The sequence below is a fragment of the Callionymus lyra genome, chromosome 17 (genome assembly GCF_982586985.1).
Source record: "Callionymus lyra chromosome 17, fCalLyr1.hap1.1, whole genome shotgun sequence".
NCBI lineage: Eukaryota > Metazoa > Chordata > Actinopteri > Syngnathiformes > Callionymidae > Callionymus > Callionymus lyra.
This window is the reverse complement of record NC_141834.1, coordinates 13,913,368-13,934,292: the sequence shown is the minus strand read 5'-3', so window position 1 is coordinate 13,934,292 and position 20,925 is coordinate 13,913,368. Positions and strand designations below refer to the sequence as shown.

The 20,925-nt window shown below is 36.9% G+C and overlaps 2 protein-coding genes across 4 annotated transcripts; one reads left to right on the top strand and one right to left on the bottom strand.

The window, feature by feature from the left end:
• The first annotated feature begins 25 nt into the window (after positions 1–25).
• ndufa3 (NADH:ubiquinone oxidoreductase subunit A3) lies at positions 26–892 on the top strand. Its single transcript, XM_087812674.1, has 4 exons — positions 26–65; positions 276–350; positions 565–642; positions 730–892. The coding sequence occupies exons 1-4, from the start codon at positions 59–61 to the stop codon at positions 819–821; spliced, it is 252 nt and encodes an 83-aa protein (XP_087668800.1). The 5' UTR covers positions 26–58; the 3' UTR covers positions 822–892.
• Positions 893–1,200: 308 nt separating this feature from the next.
• Positions 1,201–20,178, bottom strand: LOC148062604 (BAR/IMD domain-containing adapter protein 2). Of its 3 annotated transcripts, none has more exons than XM_087813228.1 (15): positions 20,139–20,178; positions 11,024–11,172; positions 9,964–10,039; positions 9,806–9,892; positions 7,650–7,711; positions 7,503–7,574; positions 7,303–7,440; positions 6,199–6,351; positions 5,775–5,951; positions 4,651–5,212; positions 3,567–3,795; positions 3,453–3,515; positions 3,204–3,366; positions 3,027–3,067; positions 1,201–2,509 (listed from the first exon to the last, which is right to left on the bottom strand). In XM_087813228.1, the coding sequence occupies exons 2-15, from the start codon at positions 11,069–11,071 to the stop codon at positions 2,437–2,439; spliced, it is 1,944 nt and encodes a 647-aa protein (XP_087669354.1). In that variant the 5' UTR covers positions 11,072–11,172; positions 20,139–20,178; the 3' UTR covers positions 1,201–2,436. The 3 variants fall into 3 exon arrangements, with proteins under 3 accessions (XP_087669354.1, XP_087669352.1, XP_087669353.1); XM_087813226.1 differs by lacking the exon at positions 20,139–20,178 and adding an exon at positions 12,720–13,115; XM_087813227.1 differs by lacking the exon at positions 20,139–20,178 and adding an exon at positions 12,762–13,115.
• Between the last annotated feature and the right edge of the window lie 747 nt (positions 20,179–20,925).

Genomic DNA, 20,925 nt, shown 5'->3' with positions numbered 1-20,925 from the left:
GTCATCACACCTGGACTACATTACCCATAAGCGCCGGTTTCTCGTCAAAAAAAACAACATGGCGAGTATGTGTTCGAGTTTTCTATTTGATCGCGGATTTCAAACTAATGTATCTTTCTATGAGTAATCTGAATCTAAAAATCAACAAATGTAGCTCTTAAATGTATCCATTTTTTACACGTTTGTATTTTAGAGAGGCTATGTTTTCTCTAATAATGACGAAGCAGAGTGACCTTGGTGTGCTAACAGCTAGCATTTGCTTTATTTCTGTGTAGAAGTTGGAGCCTACTTGAAGAATGTCTGGAACAAGGAGCCTGTTATCTTGGCCTCCTGCGCGATAGGACTTGCGGGTGAGAAACCTGGGATTTAATGTGTCGTTAAACGTTGTCATTTTGTGCAATTCGCGGCAAGAGTTCCTCTCTTTGCTTTTAAAACTGTTGTTTTTGTCCTGTTATTGTAAAACCCACAGGGATAGCACTAGGAAAAAGAGTGACGAAATATTAGTACATTTTTTTAATTTCATATTTAAAATAGCATGACAAGTAAAACACTCTATTTTCCCAGCTTTTATCTTCCCATTCATCAGTCCCTTCACAAAGTACTCCATGATGCTGAACCAAGTGACACCGACCCGATATCCTGGTGAATAGGAAACACTTGACAATCTGTCTTCAACATCATGTTCGCGCCATAAATGGTTTGTTCCACTCTTGTATTTTTGTTCTGCAGTACCCATGCGAGACGATGGAAACATGCCTGACGTTCCCTCGCATCCCTGCGATCCCATCGGGAACAAGATGGAATGGTTGAAAAATTTTTGAATCACATTGTCATCGTCCCCTCGTCTCTTTCCACTTGATAATGTGCTTCAATAAATGTTTATTTAATTCTACATTTGTTTGAGCCATTATTTCAATGTAATAGTTTATTTTTAACCTCTGTCAACCCTTTTTAGTAGACCATTAGCTTATTCATATTGTCTTAAAAAACATGTTTGGATATTCATTAAAACTTGTAAAGGTTTTTAAAGACTGATCCCTTTTTAGCAGCTTATACATTGAGCAAGAGTTAATGACCATAAACTTAATAGGATGTGTAAGTGTACTCACCTGATGTTAAGCATTGTTCATTTTTTAAACTATTTATCAAGAGCAATACTTTGAGCTGTTCTTGTCCATCAATGAAGACTCCCACACAGGATAGTTGTCCGGGCAATTTTATTACGACAAATCTGGTCACGGACATGTTAGAAATCAAAAGTTAGAATCTATAAATCAACTTGATTTATACACAACTGACCAAAACACTTCGCTCAACCTTCTTTACTCTCCGTCTGCCACTTTCATCCTCCCTTTTCCTGAAGAAACTCCTGTCGTCGTCTTTCTTCAAGTCTAATCGACCAGTGATGGGAAAACCTACAATACCTTTTTAAATTTGGGACGACTGAACTCAAAACGACGCCTTAAAAGCTAAAAGTGAAACATCTTTCTTTTTAAACCTTCAAAAAAACCCTCTGATAAATCTGCAAACTTTATTTATCAATCACAAGAACATGGGACTGATCACCTACAATGTCTATATTTCAGTTCACTCTTTCACTGATTTAAGTCATTTTACATTAAGATAAGACATTCTAAGGGATTAGGAACTCTTGTCCACTTTAACAAAATGGATGGAATTTCTTTCTTTCTTTTAAATGTGTCGTATTAATTGAAGAAAGTTTTTCACAAGCATTAAACGAGATAACGTTGAACACTCGTCTTTTTCCCTCAATCAATATACAGTGAAACTAAATATATTGTTGTTGTGTTGCATTATGGGTGACGAGGAAAGAAAATATTATCTACTAATGTCGTAGTTTTACTTTACGCCACATTTGGCCCCGATTTAACACCATTTAAAATAAATGTATTTTCTGCCCTCGTGAATTCCTGAAGAAGTCTTTGACTGAAGTTTTGTGATTCACAGGTTTCAAGTCAAAAACTCTTGATTCATCTTCTGATCAAACTCCTTCACATACTTAAATATTACAGCAACAGTTAACTAGCTTTGTTTTGACTTTTTACACTCACAGTATAACAGAAAATATCAATCAGACGTAAATTAATATTAACAAATGGCTACATTTAACAATTTCAGCATGAAACACAACACAGGAGGAATAATGTGTAACTGGAGGCTATTCTGACTGTTGACGTGAGTTTAGTTACGTCGCTGTAATGACGATTACAACTAAACAAAAGGCTACACTTGTTAATTCTAGTCGCTCATAACTGACAAACTAAATCGTCTCTTCAACAAACTGATTCAAAGTTTAAGGTCAAGAACAGCAACTGTCGTGATTCATTCATTTTTAACTCGGATTGAAAATGAAAACATCAATATCGTTTGCTGCGTCCACGAGGTGCAGTTCACACGCAGAACCACGGGGGGCGCTCACTCGATGATGGGAGCGGAGCGGTCGTTGGTGACGGTTCTTCTGAGCCGAACATGAGCGAATGGATTCGGTCTGGAAAAAAAAACGTACATTGATGCATAAGAAGAGCTGATGATTGACGTCCAACAACATTAAAATTAACTTAATTTTAACGGAATTCGCGGACATTTTTGTTGTTGTGAATTTAAAAAAAGTTCTTGTAACGTATGAACTGTAGCTATATTGACCGTTTAACTGATTTTATTTTTTATTTTTAGCACATTATAGAGTTCAATTCTTAAAGCATAACTTCTCCATCATCCATTTAAATTCTCCTTCATCTGTAGCATATCATATTTTGCCAGTTTATAAGTTGACGTTTGTATTTTTTGCTGGTTAGAAAACAGAATAAAAAAAATAAAAACTCAACTGTCGTTGAATTTCATTGGAGGCTGTCTAGTATTTTAAAATCAGCATTTCATTTAGATTTATGAACTTGAAACTTTAAGCACTCGTGTGCTGCATAACTTACTGGGTTGAGTTTAACACGTGAGCTCTTGTTGCTCAAAACAGAAACATTTTAATTTCATACAGCAATTATGAACTCTACCTTGTCGGCGAGGGAGGAGGAGAAACCAGTTCTGCAGAGATCTGAAACGAGCAGAAGGCAGATACAGAAAAACAATCTTGACACAAATAATGTTTGGTATCTTTTACACGTTGATTTTAAAGGTAAACCTCATTTATCCTTCATTGAACCTTGAGTGTCAGGAGTACAATAAAGTACCTTGTTGGTGTCCGCCATGCTGTAGGGGCGGGGCCTGAAGGTGCTGACCCTCTGAGGTGGGAGCTCCGCCTCGGACTCCGGCGTCAGCTCTGGAAGGCCGGTCGACACCAGCTGGTCCAGCTTGCTCATGCTGGTGCTGTTGACTTTAGAGTACAACAGAGAGCTGCGGGGAGAAGGAGGATCATCTACAAAGTTGGAGCAGGAGGTTTGGATTTGAAAGAGTCTTTAAACAAGTGTAACGTCATCTACCCGTCCATGTGGTCCATCTTACTGTGCTGAGCTTGCGTGTAGGAGAACGGGAACCAGCCTTTCCTGTCGAGCAAACATTTACGAGCTGAAAATGATGGTCGACTCTGCGGTTACCTTCCGGTCCGATCGTTTTGACCGTAGTGCCATCCGTCTCTGGGCTCAGAAATAAGCAGAGTGATGAGGTCACCGGGCAGGAAGGGCAGCAAGCAAGCACCCCCTCCTCCTGATCCTCCTCCGGATCCTCCTCCTCCTGCTCTGCCCTCGGCTGCTCCAGGTGTGTGAGCGAACATGGCCTCCACACGAGAAGGTGCAGTCAACCCCATTATCCTGGGAAGACTCGAACCTGGAATTCAAGAAAAATAAAGGATGAAGAAGCTAAAAAAATTAACAATGAACTCACATTAGTTTCTACACCAGCTTAAAAAATGGGTTTGAGGTATCCCTTGTGTTGCCTATGAGTCAAGGGATACCTCAAGCATTTGTTTTCAGCCACTGGCTCACCTTGACCTTGAGGTAACATAAGGCTTAAGTTGTGTTAATGTCCAAAGACAGGTGGACAGCTGTGATTGGTAGACTGGGCGGCAAAGCAATGTGGGAGCTGTTCAGGTCACCATTACTGAGAGGATTATTGGTTTTCAGGTTCATAAAAAAATGTTGCCAATTAATTTTTTTTAATTTTGGGGTTATCAGAACAATTTAGTATTTCAGAACACGGATATATTTTTTACCATGTTATGTTTGGGGCTCCGAAGAAAGTATATCAGTCCCATCAAAATGTTAATGTTAAGAATTTTGAATTTTGTTGGATTATTTTTAAGCTTTGAGTCATTTTTTAATAATTTATGGATTCAAGTTTTCGATAGGTTTAAATAGAAAGTTAAATTAAAAGAAATACATCGTTTTATTCACTTATTAAAATAATATTATTCTAAATTCATTTGTTTTCATTTGTAGCTTTTTTAATTCAATATAAAAATGACGGTATAATAGATACACCATGAATGGCTGAAAGTTCAATTAAGTACTGCTTTGGTATTGCTTGTGTCAAAAAAAAAAATCAATAAAGTAAATTCAAAGTTTAAACATCTGAAATGTTAAATTAAACTCAATATACTGTTGACACGGATATAATTCCATATTATGGTCTCCTTTACGTGGTAAATATTCTCAAAAAGGGTCCCGAAGATGAAGCTCCTACCCTGGAAGCCCATGCGCATCTCACTGACGGGCCTGCGGGGCAGCGGCAGCGTTGCAGTCGCACACATCTCTGCAGACTTCAGCAGCCACGGGTGAGACGAAGCTCCGGCTCCTTCCAGCCCGGCCTGATGGTGCAGCATCTGCACGGGGGTCAGGGCTCTGGAGAGCGGGGCGCTGTGAGGGAGGGGGGGACTGTGAGGGGCGCTGTGAGGGATGGCCAGGGTCATGCTGCTCGTCGGGGAGACCTGGCTGAGGGTCATCACGGTGGAGGGGATGAGGCAGGGGGAGAGATTAGAGGTGACCAGGAGGGCGGCGCCACCGGGCGTGGTGGGGATGGTGTCTGCGTCCACTGAAGCACTGACTGGGGTGCTGGTGTGCTGAGGAGAGGCTCCCTGCGAGGAACCTTCAGCACCCGTGGACGATGAAGAGCTGGTCACAGGGGAGCCCGGCGGGGGTCCGGCGTCACTCTGGGAGGAGGAGGAGGAGGGGAGCGAGCGCTGCTGCTGCTGGGAGCGACTGGAGTCTCCATTTAAGAGTGGTTGGACTTCCTGGACCGACAATCTCTGTGAGAGATTCAGAGAACAGCCATGAGTTGGAATCTGACTGGAATCTTGGAAATACTTCTTCAATTGATTGATTATTTACAATACAAACAATAAAGTATGGAAGCACATCAGAGCCATCAATCAATATTTTAGGTAGAATTCATACATTTCAAATCTTGAAACTTTTTTTTGTTGAAATGTTGTTTCTTTATTGTATAATTGAATTAAATAACGTGTATACTGAAAGGTTCAACTCTTTTTTATTTAATTGTTAAATTAAATAATATTTAATATGTTCGGTTTTTATATAAATCGAATAAAAAAACGTTTTTTTGAATTATTGGAATTAGAACATCAAAATATGTGTATAGAAAATTATTTTATTCAATTATTCAAAAACCAAAAATAATGTAATTAATGTAATGTTTTAATTTCTTTATTGATATGTCGTCGTTTCGTTAAAGTTTTAACATTAAAAACTATAAATCCAACCCCTCCTTACTCTGATGGCACCGACACACTTCTATTATAAAGCCTAAAATGTAAAGATTTAACTTGAATCGAAAGGTTCTGCTCGGACCTGTTCCGGCTGAGCGGCGCCGAGCTTGGCGTTGCGCAGCACCTCGGCGACCCCGGTGGCTCCGGAGCTCTGAGGGGCCGTGAGTCGCATCAGGTTGAGAGCTCGCTCCGGCAGTTTGGTGGGCTGAGAGCACGACTGCTGCCACGACGAGAGCTTCTGCGACAGGAGCTCCCTCACCTGGAAGAGCAGGCATGAAGTTGAAATTGTGGAAATATATTTTTTTAACTGAACTTTTAATCAACCACCGTTAGATAATTAATAGATAAATGACACAATAATAAATAAATGTACATATACACAGAAATAGCTCCTTCTTTGACAAAAAAATAATTGTGACATAATTATGTCATGTATTGTTCCTCATGGATAATTTTTGTACAGAATAAATTGTTTAATGTTGTAAATATGCTTGAGTAAAGTTCACCTTGGAGTGGTAGTTGATGAGCAGCTTGGTGACACAACACTGTCTGTCCACCAGGAAGCAGTAGCGTCTTCTCTCCTCAGTCAACGCTGACCTGAAACCTGTCGCGACCAGAGCGTCTAGCTCCCCCTGGCGGCGACTCATCAACTCCACAAACTGAAACAAGATCGACCATTATTTATGTATACAATAGTTTAAGTCGAACAATATAACACTGCAAGTGCTGAAAATATGACATTTTCTTTTTAAGACAAGCAAAAAATATACTTCAACTTACATGTTGTGCTACATCTTCACAAATCTGAGCGACACAATTAATATTAACATTTTAAAAAATACATATCTTTACACTTAGAAATGTAAGAAATAGATCCATAACAAAGTAGGTAGGAAGAGAGTGAGATATCTAAGAGTTAAAATGGATTTATGAGGCAGAAAAGGAGGTGGCTGGCTAGCTAGTTAGCAAGAAGGTTTAATATTTACGATAGCCATACATTGGGATTCAAAGTCAAGACTTTATATACATTTTTGTTTAAATAAATGATCAAATTGAGCTTCTGATCAATCATATGATGACTAAAGGTTGTTTATAGTTGTATATATGAAACAAAAAAAGGATTAACTTTGGATATACGAAGCTTAATGAGTGAAGTATTGGCAAATATGTTGCCTTTTTCTATCATTCAATAAGAGAATGAGAAACGTCAGTGAGTCAAGCAAAGACTGCATATTTAAGAACGAAACGCTGAGGATTCTAATTATAAAACTCCCTGACCTTTACCGCTCATTGTCAGAAGTACCCAACCTCACTTCCTGTCCACCTCTCACGGCGACAAGAGAACAATATCACTCTCACTTTCATGACCTTTTCTTCACAAAGAGACTCTTTAATTTTTTCCATTTTCTCTTCACAAGTTCCCCAATCCTCTCCGGCCTCAGGTGGTTGTTCGCGCTCTAAGCAGCTCTGTGGAAAATCAGCTGAGGCAGATTTCTCACTAATCTCCCTCATACCGACCTATTTCCCTCACGAATGCGAGCTCAGCTCTGCCTCGTAACCTCAAGCTAGTGTGAGGTTCAAGAGTGTGAGAACAAAACTTGTCGACTTGCCTGCATCTCTCGGTCTCCGTACTTGTTGGGGTGACGACTGGCCTGACTCTTGCGGCGCAGCTTCTTCAGCTGAGACTGACAGCGTTCGATCGACTCCGTTTTCGATCTTCGCTCGCTCTGATATTTTTTCAGAGTTGCCTACAACAGGAAATGCATATTAACTCCGTTTTCTGGTTCTCTCTGGGCTCAGGTTCACTTACGGTGAGATACTTGATGTCCAGCTCCAGTTTCTGTTCCAGCTGTGCGAGCAGCTCTGAGTGGAACAACTTCAGCTGTTAAAGAAGAAATATTAATTTGATCTTATTGTTCATCACATGACTCGTTGCCATCATGGTCCTGCATCTCACCACGTCCTCCAGCTGCACCTGGATCTGCCTGTGGACCTCGGCCATCTGAAACAGCGTGTCCCCTGCAAGAAGATTGAAAAAAACATACATTTTAAGACACATGTTTACTTTCAGTAAATATTTTTGGAGAAAACTTAGCAACTAATGCTAATAACTTTGAAACTTAAAAAAAAATGTATCAGCTGAAATAAATGTAATGCTGGATGATGCAATTTACGAGACACCAGTAGATTATAAAAAAAGAGTTGAGGAATAAATGAGCAAATAAATAAAACTGAGAATGTCAGATTTACATTAGATTAGATTAGATTGACTTTATTAATCCCTCTGGAGATCGTCTGGAAATTAGATTAGGGGTGTGTATGAGCAAGAATATAGAGAAACAATATGTGTCACGATACAGAGGCAACGATACCATATATAGTATTGACGAGTACTTGACTCTGGTGTTGCAGAATTTACAGACCACATGACTCTTGAAGAAGTCGCAACTGATTTAATTTGTTTTGAAACCAAAATATGTCGTCTTTAGCGCACGAATGCTCCTTCCCATGATGCAACACTAATAGACTCAGGGACTCATTCATTCCTCGGGCTATTAGATTTTACAATTCTGAGTTTGGGGGCAGGAGTGGAGCGAAAGTATCTTGACATTCTGTTCTATATTAATCTTTGTATCCTTTGTCTTTGTTATTTGTCTTTGATCTATGTTCTTTATCTTTAGACTTAGATTGTGACATCTTGTTCTTTCTTTTGATTTCTCTTTGTTCTTGTTCTTATTTTTATGAATAATCGTCTGTATTGCTGTGTCTAATTGGAAAAACAATTTCCCGAAGGAGACCTCCTGAGAGGTCAATAAAGTTCTACCTAACCTAACCTAATCACTGGGATCCAGCAGGATTTCATTGTTCCTTTAGCTGCGAACGATGTAATGACTGCTGCCATCTAGCGGCTGGAAATTAAATTGCAATAAAAAAATGAACAAAAATATTTTATCAACACTTTTTTGATATATAAACCAGAAAAAAAACTATGATATAAAATAAAATATGATTAAAAAGCAAAAGAACCAACTTAATTTTTTTAAACAGTTCTGTTGAGTATTGGTCTTGTGTAAAAATAGAAAATCTTGAATTGAAGCAGAGAGTTAGGGTCTATGTTGTATTTCAAAAGAGAAGAAATACAAGGGAAATCGCATGAATATTTGCATGTTATTGGTTAAATGCATGAAAATAAATATTTCATAATTTAATTGCATCGATTTTTTTTATAACCCCCCCTAACTTGCACTGTTGAAAGTAAATGCTAAATAAGTACTATTATCCCGTGTGTCATCGCTGGGTCAAGGTGACCCGAACTGAACTGAACCTTTGGGTCACCTTGACCGTGACATAACACAAGTTACAGCAAATAAAAGGTTAAATAAGATATTTATAGACACATATTAAAAGGTCTTCAAGTCATTTAAAATATTTCCATGGTATTGCCACCAGTGTACTGGATATTTTTAGGCCAAGAAGGGCCTTTGAGAATGTGTGAGCAGCAAACCCTCCACCTCACATTTGTTTCTGTTCTAAAATTCACTTTGGTCACGATGAACTTGAAAATTAAATTCCCAGAATTCCTCGTCCAAGTTGGGACGTCCAGATCGAGAGAGAAAAGTCTTTCATTCATTCATCTGGTGTGTTTTGAGTATCTCCGTCATTGTTGTTTCGCCTTCTTCCTGTTTTGTATTCTCCTACTGTGAGACTCATTACCAAGTCAGCGCTTCCACTATAGACATACATGTTAAGAGCAGGGCCGAGAAAAACGCTCCCGAAACCAGCCGCTTTGACCGAGTCTCTCATTAACAAACCGGCCGACACACAGCGCTGTAGTATGTGTGGCTGGCATCTCGCCCTCCGACTCTCCTGCCCGCCTCCCCCGCTGTTTTCAGCATTACAATGAGATCATGTGGTGTTGTTAATCTCCCAACAATGACTCTACTCTCTCCCTTCCCCTCTGTTCCTCGCTCCCAACACTTCCTCTTCTTCTCTTCTTCTTCATCTCCTCCCTTACTAACACATTCATGAGAGCGGAGAGTATTTTTCACTCCCGGCTGTCACACGGACCTTTCAAAAAAACTTTGATCCCGATCCGCCGTCGCCATCACTCACCCAGTTCTTTGGAACCCTGGCTGTCGCTGGCCAGCTCTCCCAGTTTGACCAGAGCGTCGAAGTAGCCTTTAGCAGCCACCGTCACCCCTGCGGAGGGAGAAGTTAACTCACTTATTCGACTCACGGGAGTGTAATCCAGCTGCAACAGCGGGTCCGACCTGTCAAGGCTTTCTCGTAGAGCTTCCCCATTGTGACAAAGTTCTTCAAACTGGGGTTAAACTGGTCCAGAATCCCCTGTGAATGATGCAGAACAATACTCATTCATACCTAATCCCATTCTGCTGAACTTGATTCAAGCAAATCCTACAATAAAAGTTCATTTATTTATCATTTCCGTGCTAATCTTCGCCAGCCACAAACTGAGTTTACAGAGCTGCAACTAGGATTGCGAGAAAATATTGATGCACCGATATATCGCAACATATATTTTTCTTTAATATATTTTGTCATGGCTTTTATTTCAACAAAATGTCGGTAAAACAAAAATAATAAGACTTTATTTAAAACCGCACTTTTGGTGTTGCAATTAAACTTCCGAACACTAGATGGTCCTCCGAAATCCCGGCAACTACTGGGGACGAGAGGATACAGTGTGGACTCCAGCAGCTTTTTAAGCTGATGTTTGGACATAGTTTGGTTTTGAACCAAAGGACAGCAGTTACGACTTCGTCAAGAGTCATGAGCTTAACTATTCATTTGATTTGAAGAACCAAACTGGAGCACTCTGGGGTCAAAAACAGACCTTTAACTTCGACTAACCAGGGGTAATTTTATATATATAGTATACTCTCAAGTTAACAATCTTTAAGCATTTTAATGGTAACCTTACCTAAAGTATTTTTTTTTTCCATGGATTCATCACTGCAAGTCTTCCACACCTTAATCTCTCTAGTCACACATCTTCATGTCTTCATTTACAACATCCACAAACCTAAAGCATTCATCATGGAAGTTATTTACTTGATGTTGTTCACTTTCACTATTGCTCTTACATTAAAGAATTCCATCAATTTCCCAACAAAGGCTAGCGTTCATGAGGCCTTCTTCTATCTTTGACATTTCAACATTTCAAGATTACAAAATGCTGAGCAAAACATGTTTGATTTGTTGGTGTGATAAGATCAAGGATCGAGGACAATCTCACTCAATCCAGGACGAGCAAAGATAAGAAATGGATATAAAAGAGACGTTTAATGAAATATGAAATTCCTTTGATACCTTGTACACATTTTCCGTCATCTTGTTGACTTCTTCGGTTCGTGACATCTTTCCTCGATCACTCTTGTCCTTCACTTATTTAAGCTGAATAATCGTTTATCTGCTCCGGAATGTTCCGCTTAATCAATTTCACAAAGACCAGGAATCACCTTCAAGAGAGACAGTGACACAGAAATGAAAAAGTCAGAATGTTGTCCGTCCAGTGACACTTACATAAGACACTTTTACATTGAAAGTTGTATTTAAATATGCTGCTCTGGATTTGTGTGTAAAGATTAAAATGTCATGCATTGAATGGGTCAAAACTGGACCATATTGAGGATTGCTTGATGCTATGTTTTAGTTGAATTAGCTGCTGCACATTTTTATATTTCCAAACCCATGTACAAGTTTTCAAAGCAACACAAACAGTTCGTAGGTTGCGACGACTATAGCTAGACTTTGATGAAGACGGAGCATGACTTTTCTTATCCCCGATCTGTCGAGAAATCCTATTAATAACATTCATGACTTCAAGGAAATTGATTCTGAGAGATGGTGTTATGTCATTGGGGTCACAAATGTTGAATGAAAATTCAGAGATGGTATTGATTTATCAATAAATATATAGAAAATCTCTCATACACTTGGTATTTGTCCTTTTAAATGGAAGTAAGTGATCTTAGATTTGTTTTCAACTCAGATTGATCGACTTAAAACACACAGAAATTGATCTGTATTCGATGGTAAACAACTATTTTCTCAGAGAATTCTATTTTGTCATTGTGATCAGACAGTAGATGTTGACCCAGATCAGCTAATGGTAAATGACACAAAGAAAACCCTCGCAGTCTCATTAGAGGTGAGACAGAAAGAGAGAGAGACAGAGAAAGAGGGAGAGAGAGAGGCAACAGCCGGATCAAAGCAATAATGAACGAGATTCTTCCAGTTTGGATTCATCAAATAAAAATGACGATCACGACGACCTGCAGCATCTTAGTGAGTTTCTCCCCCCGAGACATAAAGTGTTGTTTGTCTCAGGATGTGAGAGGAAAGTCCTGCAGGTGGTTGGTACAGAAGGTGCATTCATTTATTTAATCCACTTTAAATGTGTGTGGGAAAGTGGAACTGCAGTTTAAAAACCTTCAACAACAAAAAATGCTAATTAGAAAATGAGGAAGTATAACTAAAACATGTTGTATTTTGTTTAAATGTTCATTAGAGTTAAAAATGCCTTTAAAAAACAAAAACAGAACAAGCTTTTGTTCACAATTCCAAGATACATTGGAACACATAAGACCACTTTAAGTTCGCAGGAAACATCACATATATATATATAAATAAGATTATGGTTGTGTGTTATTTATAACTCGAAGTTAAAGTTACTTTAAATATGAAGTGTTTAAATCTATCTAGTTTATTAGTCATTAATCTAATAACTTTATTCGTTTTCATTAGTTAAATCGATGTCATTGTGAAAAATAAACATGCTTCTTCGATCATTCTTTAAAAAAAGTGACATTTGTTAACCAACATTTTCGCCTCGTATCTCACTTTTACTTTCAGAGCACTTTATTCGTCTTATTTTGAAAAGAAGTCAACAAGTGCTGAACGCATTCCTACGGAAAAACCGAACTTCGACAGCGTGAAAAATGATGGAATTCGCCTGGAAAGTGAAACACAACACCATAGACCCAAAGAAATATCAAACACTTACGTCTGTGATGGAGAGAGTTGGTCGAGAAAGAGTGAAAGTTACCCTTTCTTCTGGCTCATTGTCGGGCACCATAAACGCTTCCTGTTGGTTAATGAAGCTCCTCTTCTCTTGTGTGGGGGACTCTCTCTCTCTCTCTCTCTCTCTCTCTCTCTCTCTCTCTCTCCCTCTCTCTCTCTCTCTCTGGTGGGGGGTCGTCGGGGGGCTCCAGATCTGCCTCCACCTCTTTTTCTCATGCTACTCGCTTTCCCTCGCTTCTTCTCTCTCTCTCTCTCTAGCAGGAATCCGGGTCAGATATTCGGTACCGTCCAGTACCGCAGCTCATTACTGAGCCGATTACATGCCTTCACGCCCGCCGCGGGTCCACCAGAGCCCCGGGGTCTGAGCTCCCTCCTCCCGGCAGAAGAGCCAAGAGAGTCCGGCAGAAACTAGTCCTCCTCCCAGTCCTGCCTCTCCCTCACTCGGCCTGAATAACAATGAGCTTGACGGTCTTCTGCTGAATAGAATAATGAGCTGGACTGGTTCACGACTGGACCTCCTCGCTGTAGGACCAGAACCAGGACCAGCAGTGTGTTGGTGGGAGATCGACAGGTTGAACAGTAGAACCTGCTCTCGATACAGTTCTACTGACAGCAGGGGTCATGGTTGACCTCGAATGATTTCTGGCAGATTTATAACTTTGAACTGTGGGTCAAGCTTTCTCATTCATGCTCTAAATCAAAATGACAATTTCTTAAAATACGTTAAGAACTCAGAAACAACATTACAAACGCTAAAACAAATTAAAAAACAAACTTTTGAACACATTTATAAACTCTGAAACCAAATAACCAACTCTGAAACAAATTTACAAACTTTTAAACACATTTGCAAACATATTTACAAACTGAATCATATTGACAACTTATTCAAATAAATTTAGAAACTCAGAAAATGACAAAATTTGAAACACATGTACAAACTTTTAAACAAACTAAAAAACTTTGAAACAAATTAAAAAACTTTGAAACACATTTACAAACTCTGAAACAAATTTACAGACTTTTGAACGAATTTACAAACTCTGAAACATAATGACAACTTCTTTAAATAAATGTACAAACTCTGTAACAAATTCAAAAACTCTGAAACAGATTTACAAACTTTTGAACAACTTTACAAACTCTGACTCATAATGAAAACTTCTTTAAATAAATGTAGAAACTCTGAAACAAATTACAAACTCTTGAACAAATTTACAAACTTTGAAACAAATTAACAATGAAATCAAGAAATGTTTGTAAAGTCCAGCCACTGTCTTTATTTAAACACCATGAGGTCAAAGATTAACTATACATTTTATTTTTTATTATTTAATACTTGTCTTAATTCTTCTCTTAATATTACTTATAAAAGTTTTAGAACTGAATTATACGAGTTAAGTTATGTTTCATCATATTACAAAAAAAAAGAAGATGATACAATAGATTTTTAAAATTTCAATTAAATGCATATAAAAAGCAATATTCAAACATTCAAAAGATGGACAGTTATTTTTTTAATATAATTTTACATAAGTGTTAAATTGATACTTACAGCATTTAAAATATTGTTCTTGTTCCTTTCAGGTTAAATTAAGGTTCAAGGTTGAAGCCCCTTCACAGTTAGAGTGTATAATGAAATTTAATTGTTTCATAGATATCGAGAACTCGTATGCCCATGCAGTTGCGCCTTACTACCATATGATGGCGACATTCTTCCCTCTTGTGTCCTCAAACCTTAAAATCTCTTCCTCTAAAACTCAAAACTTGATTTAGGGTTTCTTCTCGCCGTAGGTAGCTGGGATGGGCTCCACATCCTCCAAAAATGAATATTCTCGTCTGGACGGAGAACTAGTGAGTTTGCGGGTGTAAAGGTCAAATGGGACAGATCGATCCAGTCTAATTCAATTAACACTAATCAATTAAACCAGGTTAACTCCGAACAAGCCACACGTGTGCAGAGCGATGATGACAAGACAGACCTGGACACTGAACTACTTTTGTATAAATAATGTTTTTTAAAAATAAACAGCTTAAACTAATAATAATAGAATTTTGTCACATTCCTTCTCTTAGTCTTGTATGTTCACTGACCTTTCATAACTGAAGCACTTTTAACAGTTGATTGAAAATCTTTAAATCAAGTTTAATAATCTCAATGTGTTTTTTGTTTTTTTTTAGAAATAATTCTGCCTCATTGAAAAAATAGTACTGACTCCTTTAAGAAACATCTTAAGACGTTTTTATTTGTTCAGGCTTTTCCTTGATTTTCTGGAACTCCTGTTGTGTTATCAGTTTTATCTTGATCTTTAAAGTATGTACTTTATTGAATATTGTTTTGATTGTTTAAGCGCTTTGTGACCCTGGTCTGGAAAAGCGCTATACAAATAAAAATTGCTTACTTACTTACTTACTCCAACATTCTTACCCTCTTAAGTTTGTCATTCTTAAAATTGACGAAAAAAAAAAAAAAATCAATCTTTCTTAAGCATATACGTATTTTCTTGCAGATTTATAAAATGTACTGTATATATAACCTTTATAAAAGCATTCAAAATTGAAAATAAAGAAAACAAAACACTTTGGAATTTGGTTCAAAAATGAAAGATATGTTTGTGAAAACATTACTCATCAGACTTCAATGTCAACCTAAACTGAAGCATTACTCATCAGACTTCAATGTCAACCTAAACTAAAACATTACTCATCAGACTTCAATGTCAACCTAAACTGAAGCATTACTCATCAGACTTCAATGTCAACCTAAACTAAAACATTACTCATCAGACTTCAATGTCAACCTTAACTAAAGCATTACTCATCAGACTTCAATGTCAACCTAAACTAAAACATTACTCATCAGACTTCAATGTCAACCTAAACTGAAGCATTACTCATCAGACTTCAATGTCAACCTAAACTAAAGCATTACTCATCAGACTTCAATGTCAACCTAAACTAAAGCATTACTCATCAGACTTCAATGTCAACCTTAACTAAAGCATTACTCATCAGACTTCAATGTCAACCTAAACTAAAGCATTACTCATCAGACTTCAATGTCAACCTTAACTAAAGCATTACTCATCAGACTTCAATGTCAACCTAAACTGAAGCATTACTCATCAGACTTCAATTTCAACCTAAACTAAAACATTACTCATCAGACTTCAATGTCAACCTTAACTAAAGCATTACTCATCAGACTTCAATGTCAACCTAAACTAAAGCATTACTCATCAGACTTCAATGTCAACCTAAACTAAAGCATTACTCATCAGACTTCAATGTCAACCTAAACTGAAGCATTACTCATCAGACTTCAATTTCAACCTAAACTAAAACATTACTCATCAGACTTCAATGTCAACCTTAACTAAAGCATTACTCATCAGACTTCAATGTCAACCTTAACTAAAGCATTACTCATCAGACTTCAATGTCAACCTAAACTGAAGCATTACTCATCAGACTTCAATTTCAACCTAAACTAAAACATTACTCATCAGACTTCAATGTCAACCTAAACGAAAGCATTACTCATCAGACTTCAATGTCAACCTAAACTAAAGCATTACTCATCAGACTTCAATGTCAACCTTAACTAAAGCATTACTCATCAGACTTCAATGTCAACCTAAACTAAAGCATTACTCATCAGACTTCAATGTCAACCTTAACTAAAGCATTACTCATCAGACTTCAATGTCAACCTAAACTAAAGCATTACTCATCAGACTTCAATGTCAACCTAAACTAAAGCATTACTCATCAGACTTCAATGTCAACCTAAACTAAAGCATTACTCATCAGACTTCAATGTCAACCTAAACTAAAGCATTACTCATCAGACTTCAATGTCAACCTAAACTAAAGCATTACTCATCAGACTTCAATGTCAACCTAAACTAAAGCATTACTCATCAGACTTCAATGTCAACCTAAACTAAAGCATTACTCATCAGACTTCAATGTCAACCTAAACTAAAGCATTACTCATCAGACTTCAATGTCAACCAAAACTAAAGCATTACTCATCAGACTCCAATGTCAACCTTAACTAAAGCATTACTCATCAGACTTCAATGTCAACCTAAACTTAGGTATTTTGGGAATTCCAAGGTGACTTAGCGAGTTGGCTCCGTCCAGGAGTCGTGAGGTTTTAGTCCAGATTACCCGTCATTAAGGTATCAGACGTGTGTGTTTGCCTCCTTGATAACACTCGGCTGGGTCACGATGTTGGCACGAGCACGGACGGATGATGAGGTTGTTTTGGGTTTTTTTTCAAACGTGTGCTTGTTTAGTTTTTCTATTTGGAATATGTTTCAAATATGAAGGAAATTAGTTATTTGACGCTCACATTGTTAATTACGTTTAACACTTTATCCTGAAGAAACTTTTAATAAATAAATATTTCAGTTTCATTTTCTAATTTTTTAATTTTAACTCATTTGTTAATTTTATTGTTTCTCTTTCTTTGATTTTAATCCACAAATATAGAATTATCTTCTTACAAAAAAATGTCAAAAATATAATTAAAATAACTCAATAAAAACATGTTAGAAAAAAATATAATACATATAAAAATAAAACGTTACAATGTTTCTTTTTTTGTGTGTGTGTTTTTAACTGACTTTGTGGAATAATAATAAGAAGGATTTATGTTTTGAATCTTAAAAAATCCCTTTTTTTGTATTGTGTTCTTTTTTTTCAAGTGTGTTGATGCTTAAAACTTTATTTTTTTAATCTCTATAACTCTCCTTTATGAGTAGTAAATTGATATTAAGGATACTTAAATATATCAATGTTATATTTAGGTATACAATTATACATGTAATCGTTTTTATTTCATTACATTTTTTTAACATTTTCATAAAATCATTGTTTACGGTAAAATTGCCTTAAACCTTAACATCACTATATTTTATTTATTTTCTGATTTTTAAAAAAATAAATTGTTGGGTTAATTGAAAGTTTTTTCACATACATAAGAAGCAATCAATATATTTCAATTATTTATTTATTTATATCCTTTATCGGATCCTAAATGCCTCCTGAGGGCGTTTATCGTGAACTGCCACCGGCTCCGTCACCCTGTGACCCTGGCTTGCCTGGACACAGACAGTGATCTTATCAAAGGCCACACAGTGTTTTCACACATTCTTTTGTCTCCACTTGATTGTGTCTCAGTGAAGGCTTCAAGTCCAAGTGTGCTTCAGTAATTACCACTAAAGCTTGTGTGATGTTGTGACCCTGAAGCTGCCATCTGCTGCTGTCACCCCCAGACAGGAAGGAACCTGGAATTAACAAGTTGGCTCACAGATTTAGGCGTGACGCGCCTCAGGGGCGAGGCCTTCATCGACTGTACTTTTAGGAGCACGTAGTCGTCGCTCAGACACACTTGGTTCACGGCAGGAAAAAAAAAACAGCGGATCCAGAGAAGAGTCGTGGAGTTCTAGGAGCGAGGCGGGAGGGGTGAAGAGGATGATGATGATGAGACAATAGTGAGGAGATAAGAGAAGATGAGCTCCTGCAGAGTGAAGCTCTCCAGCTGATAGTGTGTGAGAGCGACAGAGTCACTGAAGCTGCAGCGACTGCATCACAGTCTCCAGGTAGGAAGTTTATATGTCCTTAACATGTTTGTGTGTTTATTTTGAAGCGAGAGGTCTTGTAGAACATATTAAATTCATCTTTTACTTCTTATTTAGTAAATCTTCAACTGATTGTTTGTTTAGTTTCACTATTTCCTCTTTAAATGTATTTCTGTAACCAATATTTTTGATTTATTATCACAATCATTTGTGTAAAACACTACTGTTCGTCAATACTTGAACGTGTAATGGTTCAAGTTACTAATTTAACAATATATACTTTAAAAGTTACTATTTTTTAATGTTTTTGGTTCACATTGATTATAATTCATTGTATTCAGAACGTTCATGTTACTTACTGTAACTAAAACTGCATTTTTTAAAGTGAATATTTTATGTTTTTATATTGATATAAATGAGTAAATCTAATGTATTATAGGCTTTTTATTGTGAATGTAATGTTTAAATCAACTATAAATATATATATTTTTTCTATTCTTGCTCCTAAAAAGTAATAAAATAATTTAAAGTAAATCTTTAAATGTATCTTTGCTACCAGTTTTTTTGGAGCATTTTTGCAGATTATTTGCCTAAAACACTACTGTTAGTTGATATTTCAGGATTTATTGGTGATTTAATTTGAATTTTGAAAAGGTAAAATTCGGAAATATATAATTAAATTAAATAAATAATGAAGTTAATAGTCGTATAACAATAGAATCAACAAAATATGGAAACACACAAGTAAAAAAAACAATAGTTAAGTAAATATTTTAAGCTTTTGCTCGACATTGATTCTGACTCACACTTTAGTACATGCAGAAATCTAAAGTTTTTAAGATTTATTATGGAAATTTGATGCTCGAAGATACAAAATCTCATGGTTTAATTCTATTCTTGCTTCTCAAAAGTGATGAATGAATTTAATAATAATAAGAAAAAACAATACGCTTGTTTGTTTCTTCCACTAAAGGCAACATCCTAAATCTCTTAATCCCTAATTTGTTTACACATGTGATGTAGAAATGGTCTGTAACTCTAACTTCACTTGTCAGTTGTTAATCGTGCTGGCTAAGCATCCACCGGCGCCATATGGTGCCGATGCACGACCCCACTGACCACCGAGGATTACCACACTGACCCATAGAAGGGGCCTGCGAGAGCGAGAGAGCCCACTTATCCCGGGATAAGAACCAGGAAAATACTGCAATCAGGCTAATGAAGCGAGCTATAGGCGCTAATGAACTTATCTGAACGCTGGAGATTGAGTCTGTGGTGAAGCTCCACCATCTGTCCGAGATTAACACACAATTCAGCTACACACAAGTCGACTTATAGTTTCTGATGCTTCAGTCTGAATGTTTAGGTACATAAATATTAGTTTATATCTAATAAATCAAAGTGAAGTTTTGTACGCACACACACACGCACCGGACAGTCGTAGCAACAGGTGGTCAAGTGAGGTTAAGCAGTCGCATCACGTGTTTGCCATTTGTTAAATGCCGACCGCGGTAAATGCAGCGGCACGAAGGTCAACTTCCTGTGGTGACTGAGATCAGTTCATGTTTGTTCATTACCTATTTTTAAACGCATAAATAAATTCATGTTGCAGTCTGGCACTAAACTATCAGCTCGTAAAACGATGGAAACAAGTTTTTTTTTAGTACAATAATTCAATATTTGACTATAAAAGTAAATGTAAATTGATGTTCTGCAGACTAAAGCTGCATCTTAAATAAATCTGACACAATGTTAGCTTGTAAAGTCAACGACGAAACAGACCCAAGATCAGATAGAGAGGTCGGACTTACCTCTGCCGGGAGGTTTGGGAAGAACCAGAGTTTAGAAATCCATCATGGAACTATCAACAGATAAAAAGGAAGCAATGATTTAATCCTTTTTCTTATAAAGCAGGTCAAACTTGAAATAAAAAAACGTAAAAACTTAACTTAACGCATGCATTAATATAATCAAAATAAAATGAAAAGAAAGGTAATTACCTTTCAATTAAATATATTATTCAATGTGTAAATGTTTAATGTGTCTAAAGAATGTGAAAAATGAATTAAAAAACAACATTTTTGTAATAGTTTGTATAGTATATTTATCAGTGTAATAGTCACTGATAATAGTAAGCTTACTTATGATTGTAAAAATTAAACAGATAATAATAAATATATTAGTTTTAATGTTTACTTTGACGTTTTGTGTGGAAGTGTTGCAATTCTACAGAGCAGAAATGCTAACTTCCGTTAGCATGCTAGCTTAGCGTAGCGTCTATAAATCCGGTTTGAATATTTTCATAAAATATAACGCAAATATCGATTTGTTTTATATGACAAATTTACCTGAATAGTACCAATTATTTATCTATCATTTAACTTCATAACCAGAGGAGAAATTTGGTCCAAAATGTCGTGTTAGCTTTAAGCTATATAAGAATGCTAACTTACCCTCCTCAGTTCATAGCAAGACCTAACATCCAGCTAAGCTAACTGAAGCTAACTTCCAGTAAGTTTTTAGTTATTTTATTTTGATAATAAATAATGTTTTTTTTTTTAGAATCAGCAAATCAGAAAACCTGACCTGCCAGTGTTA

What these genes read in the sequence shown, in the direction of transcription:
- ndufa3 (XM_087812674.1), top strand. An exon ending in CTGCGCGATAGGACTTGCGG is followed by an intron (nt 351 to 564) that starts GTGAGAAACCTG and finishes CTATTTTCCCAG; the next exon opens with CTTTTATCTTCCCATTCATC. An exon ending in GACACCGACCCGATATCCTG is followed by an intron (nt 643 to 729) that starts GTGAATAGGAAA and finishes TTTGTTCTGCAG; the next exon opens with TACCCATGCGAGACGATGGA.
- LOC148062604 (XM_087813228.1), bottom strand. Translation starts at nt 11,071, where the DNA reads ATGTCACGAACCGAAGAAGTCAACAAGATGACGGAAAATGTGTACAAG. An exon ending in CCAGGGTTCCAAAGAACTGG is followed by an intron (nt 7,712 to 9,805) that starts GTGAGTGATGGC and finishes ATCTTCTTGCAG; the next exon opens with GGGACACGCTGTTTCAGATG. An exon ending in CAAAACGATCGGACCGGAAG is followed by an intron (nt 3,516 to 3,566) that starts GTAACCGCAGAG and finishes TTTGCTCGACAG; the next exon opens with GAAAGGCTGGTTCCCGTTCT.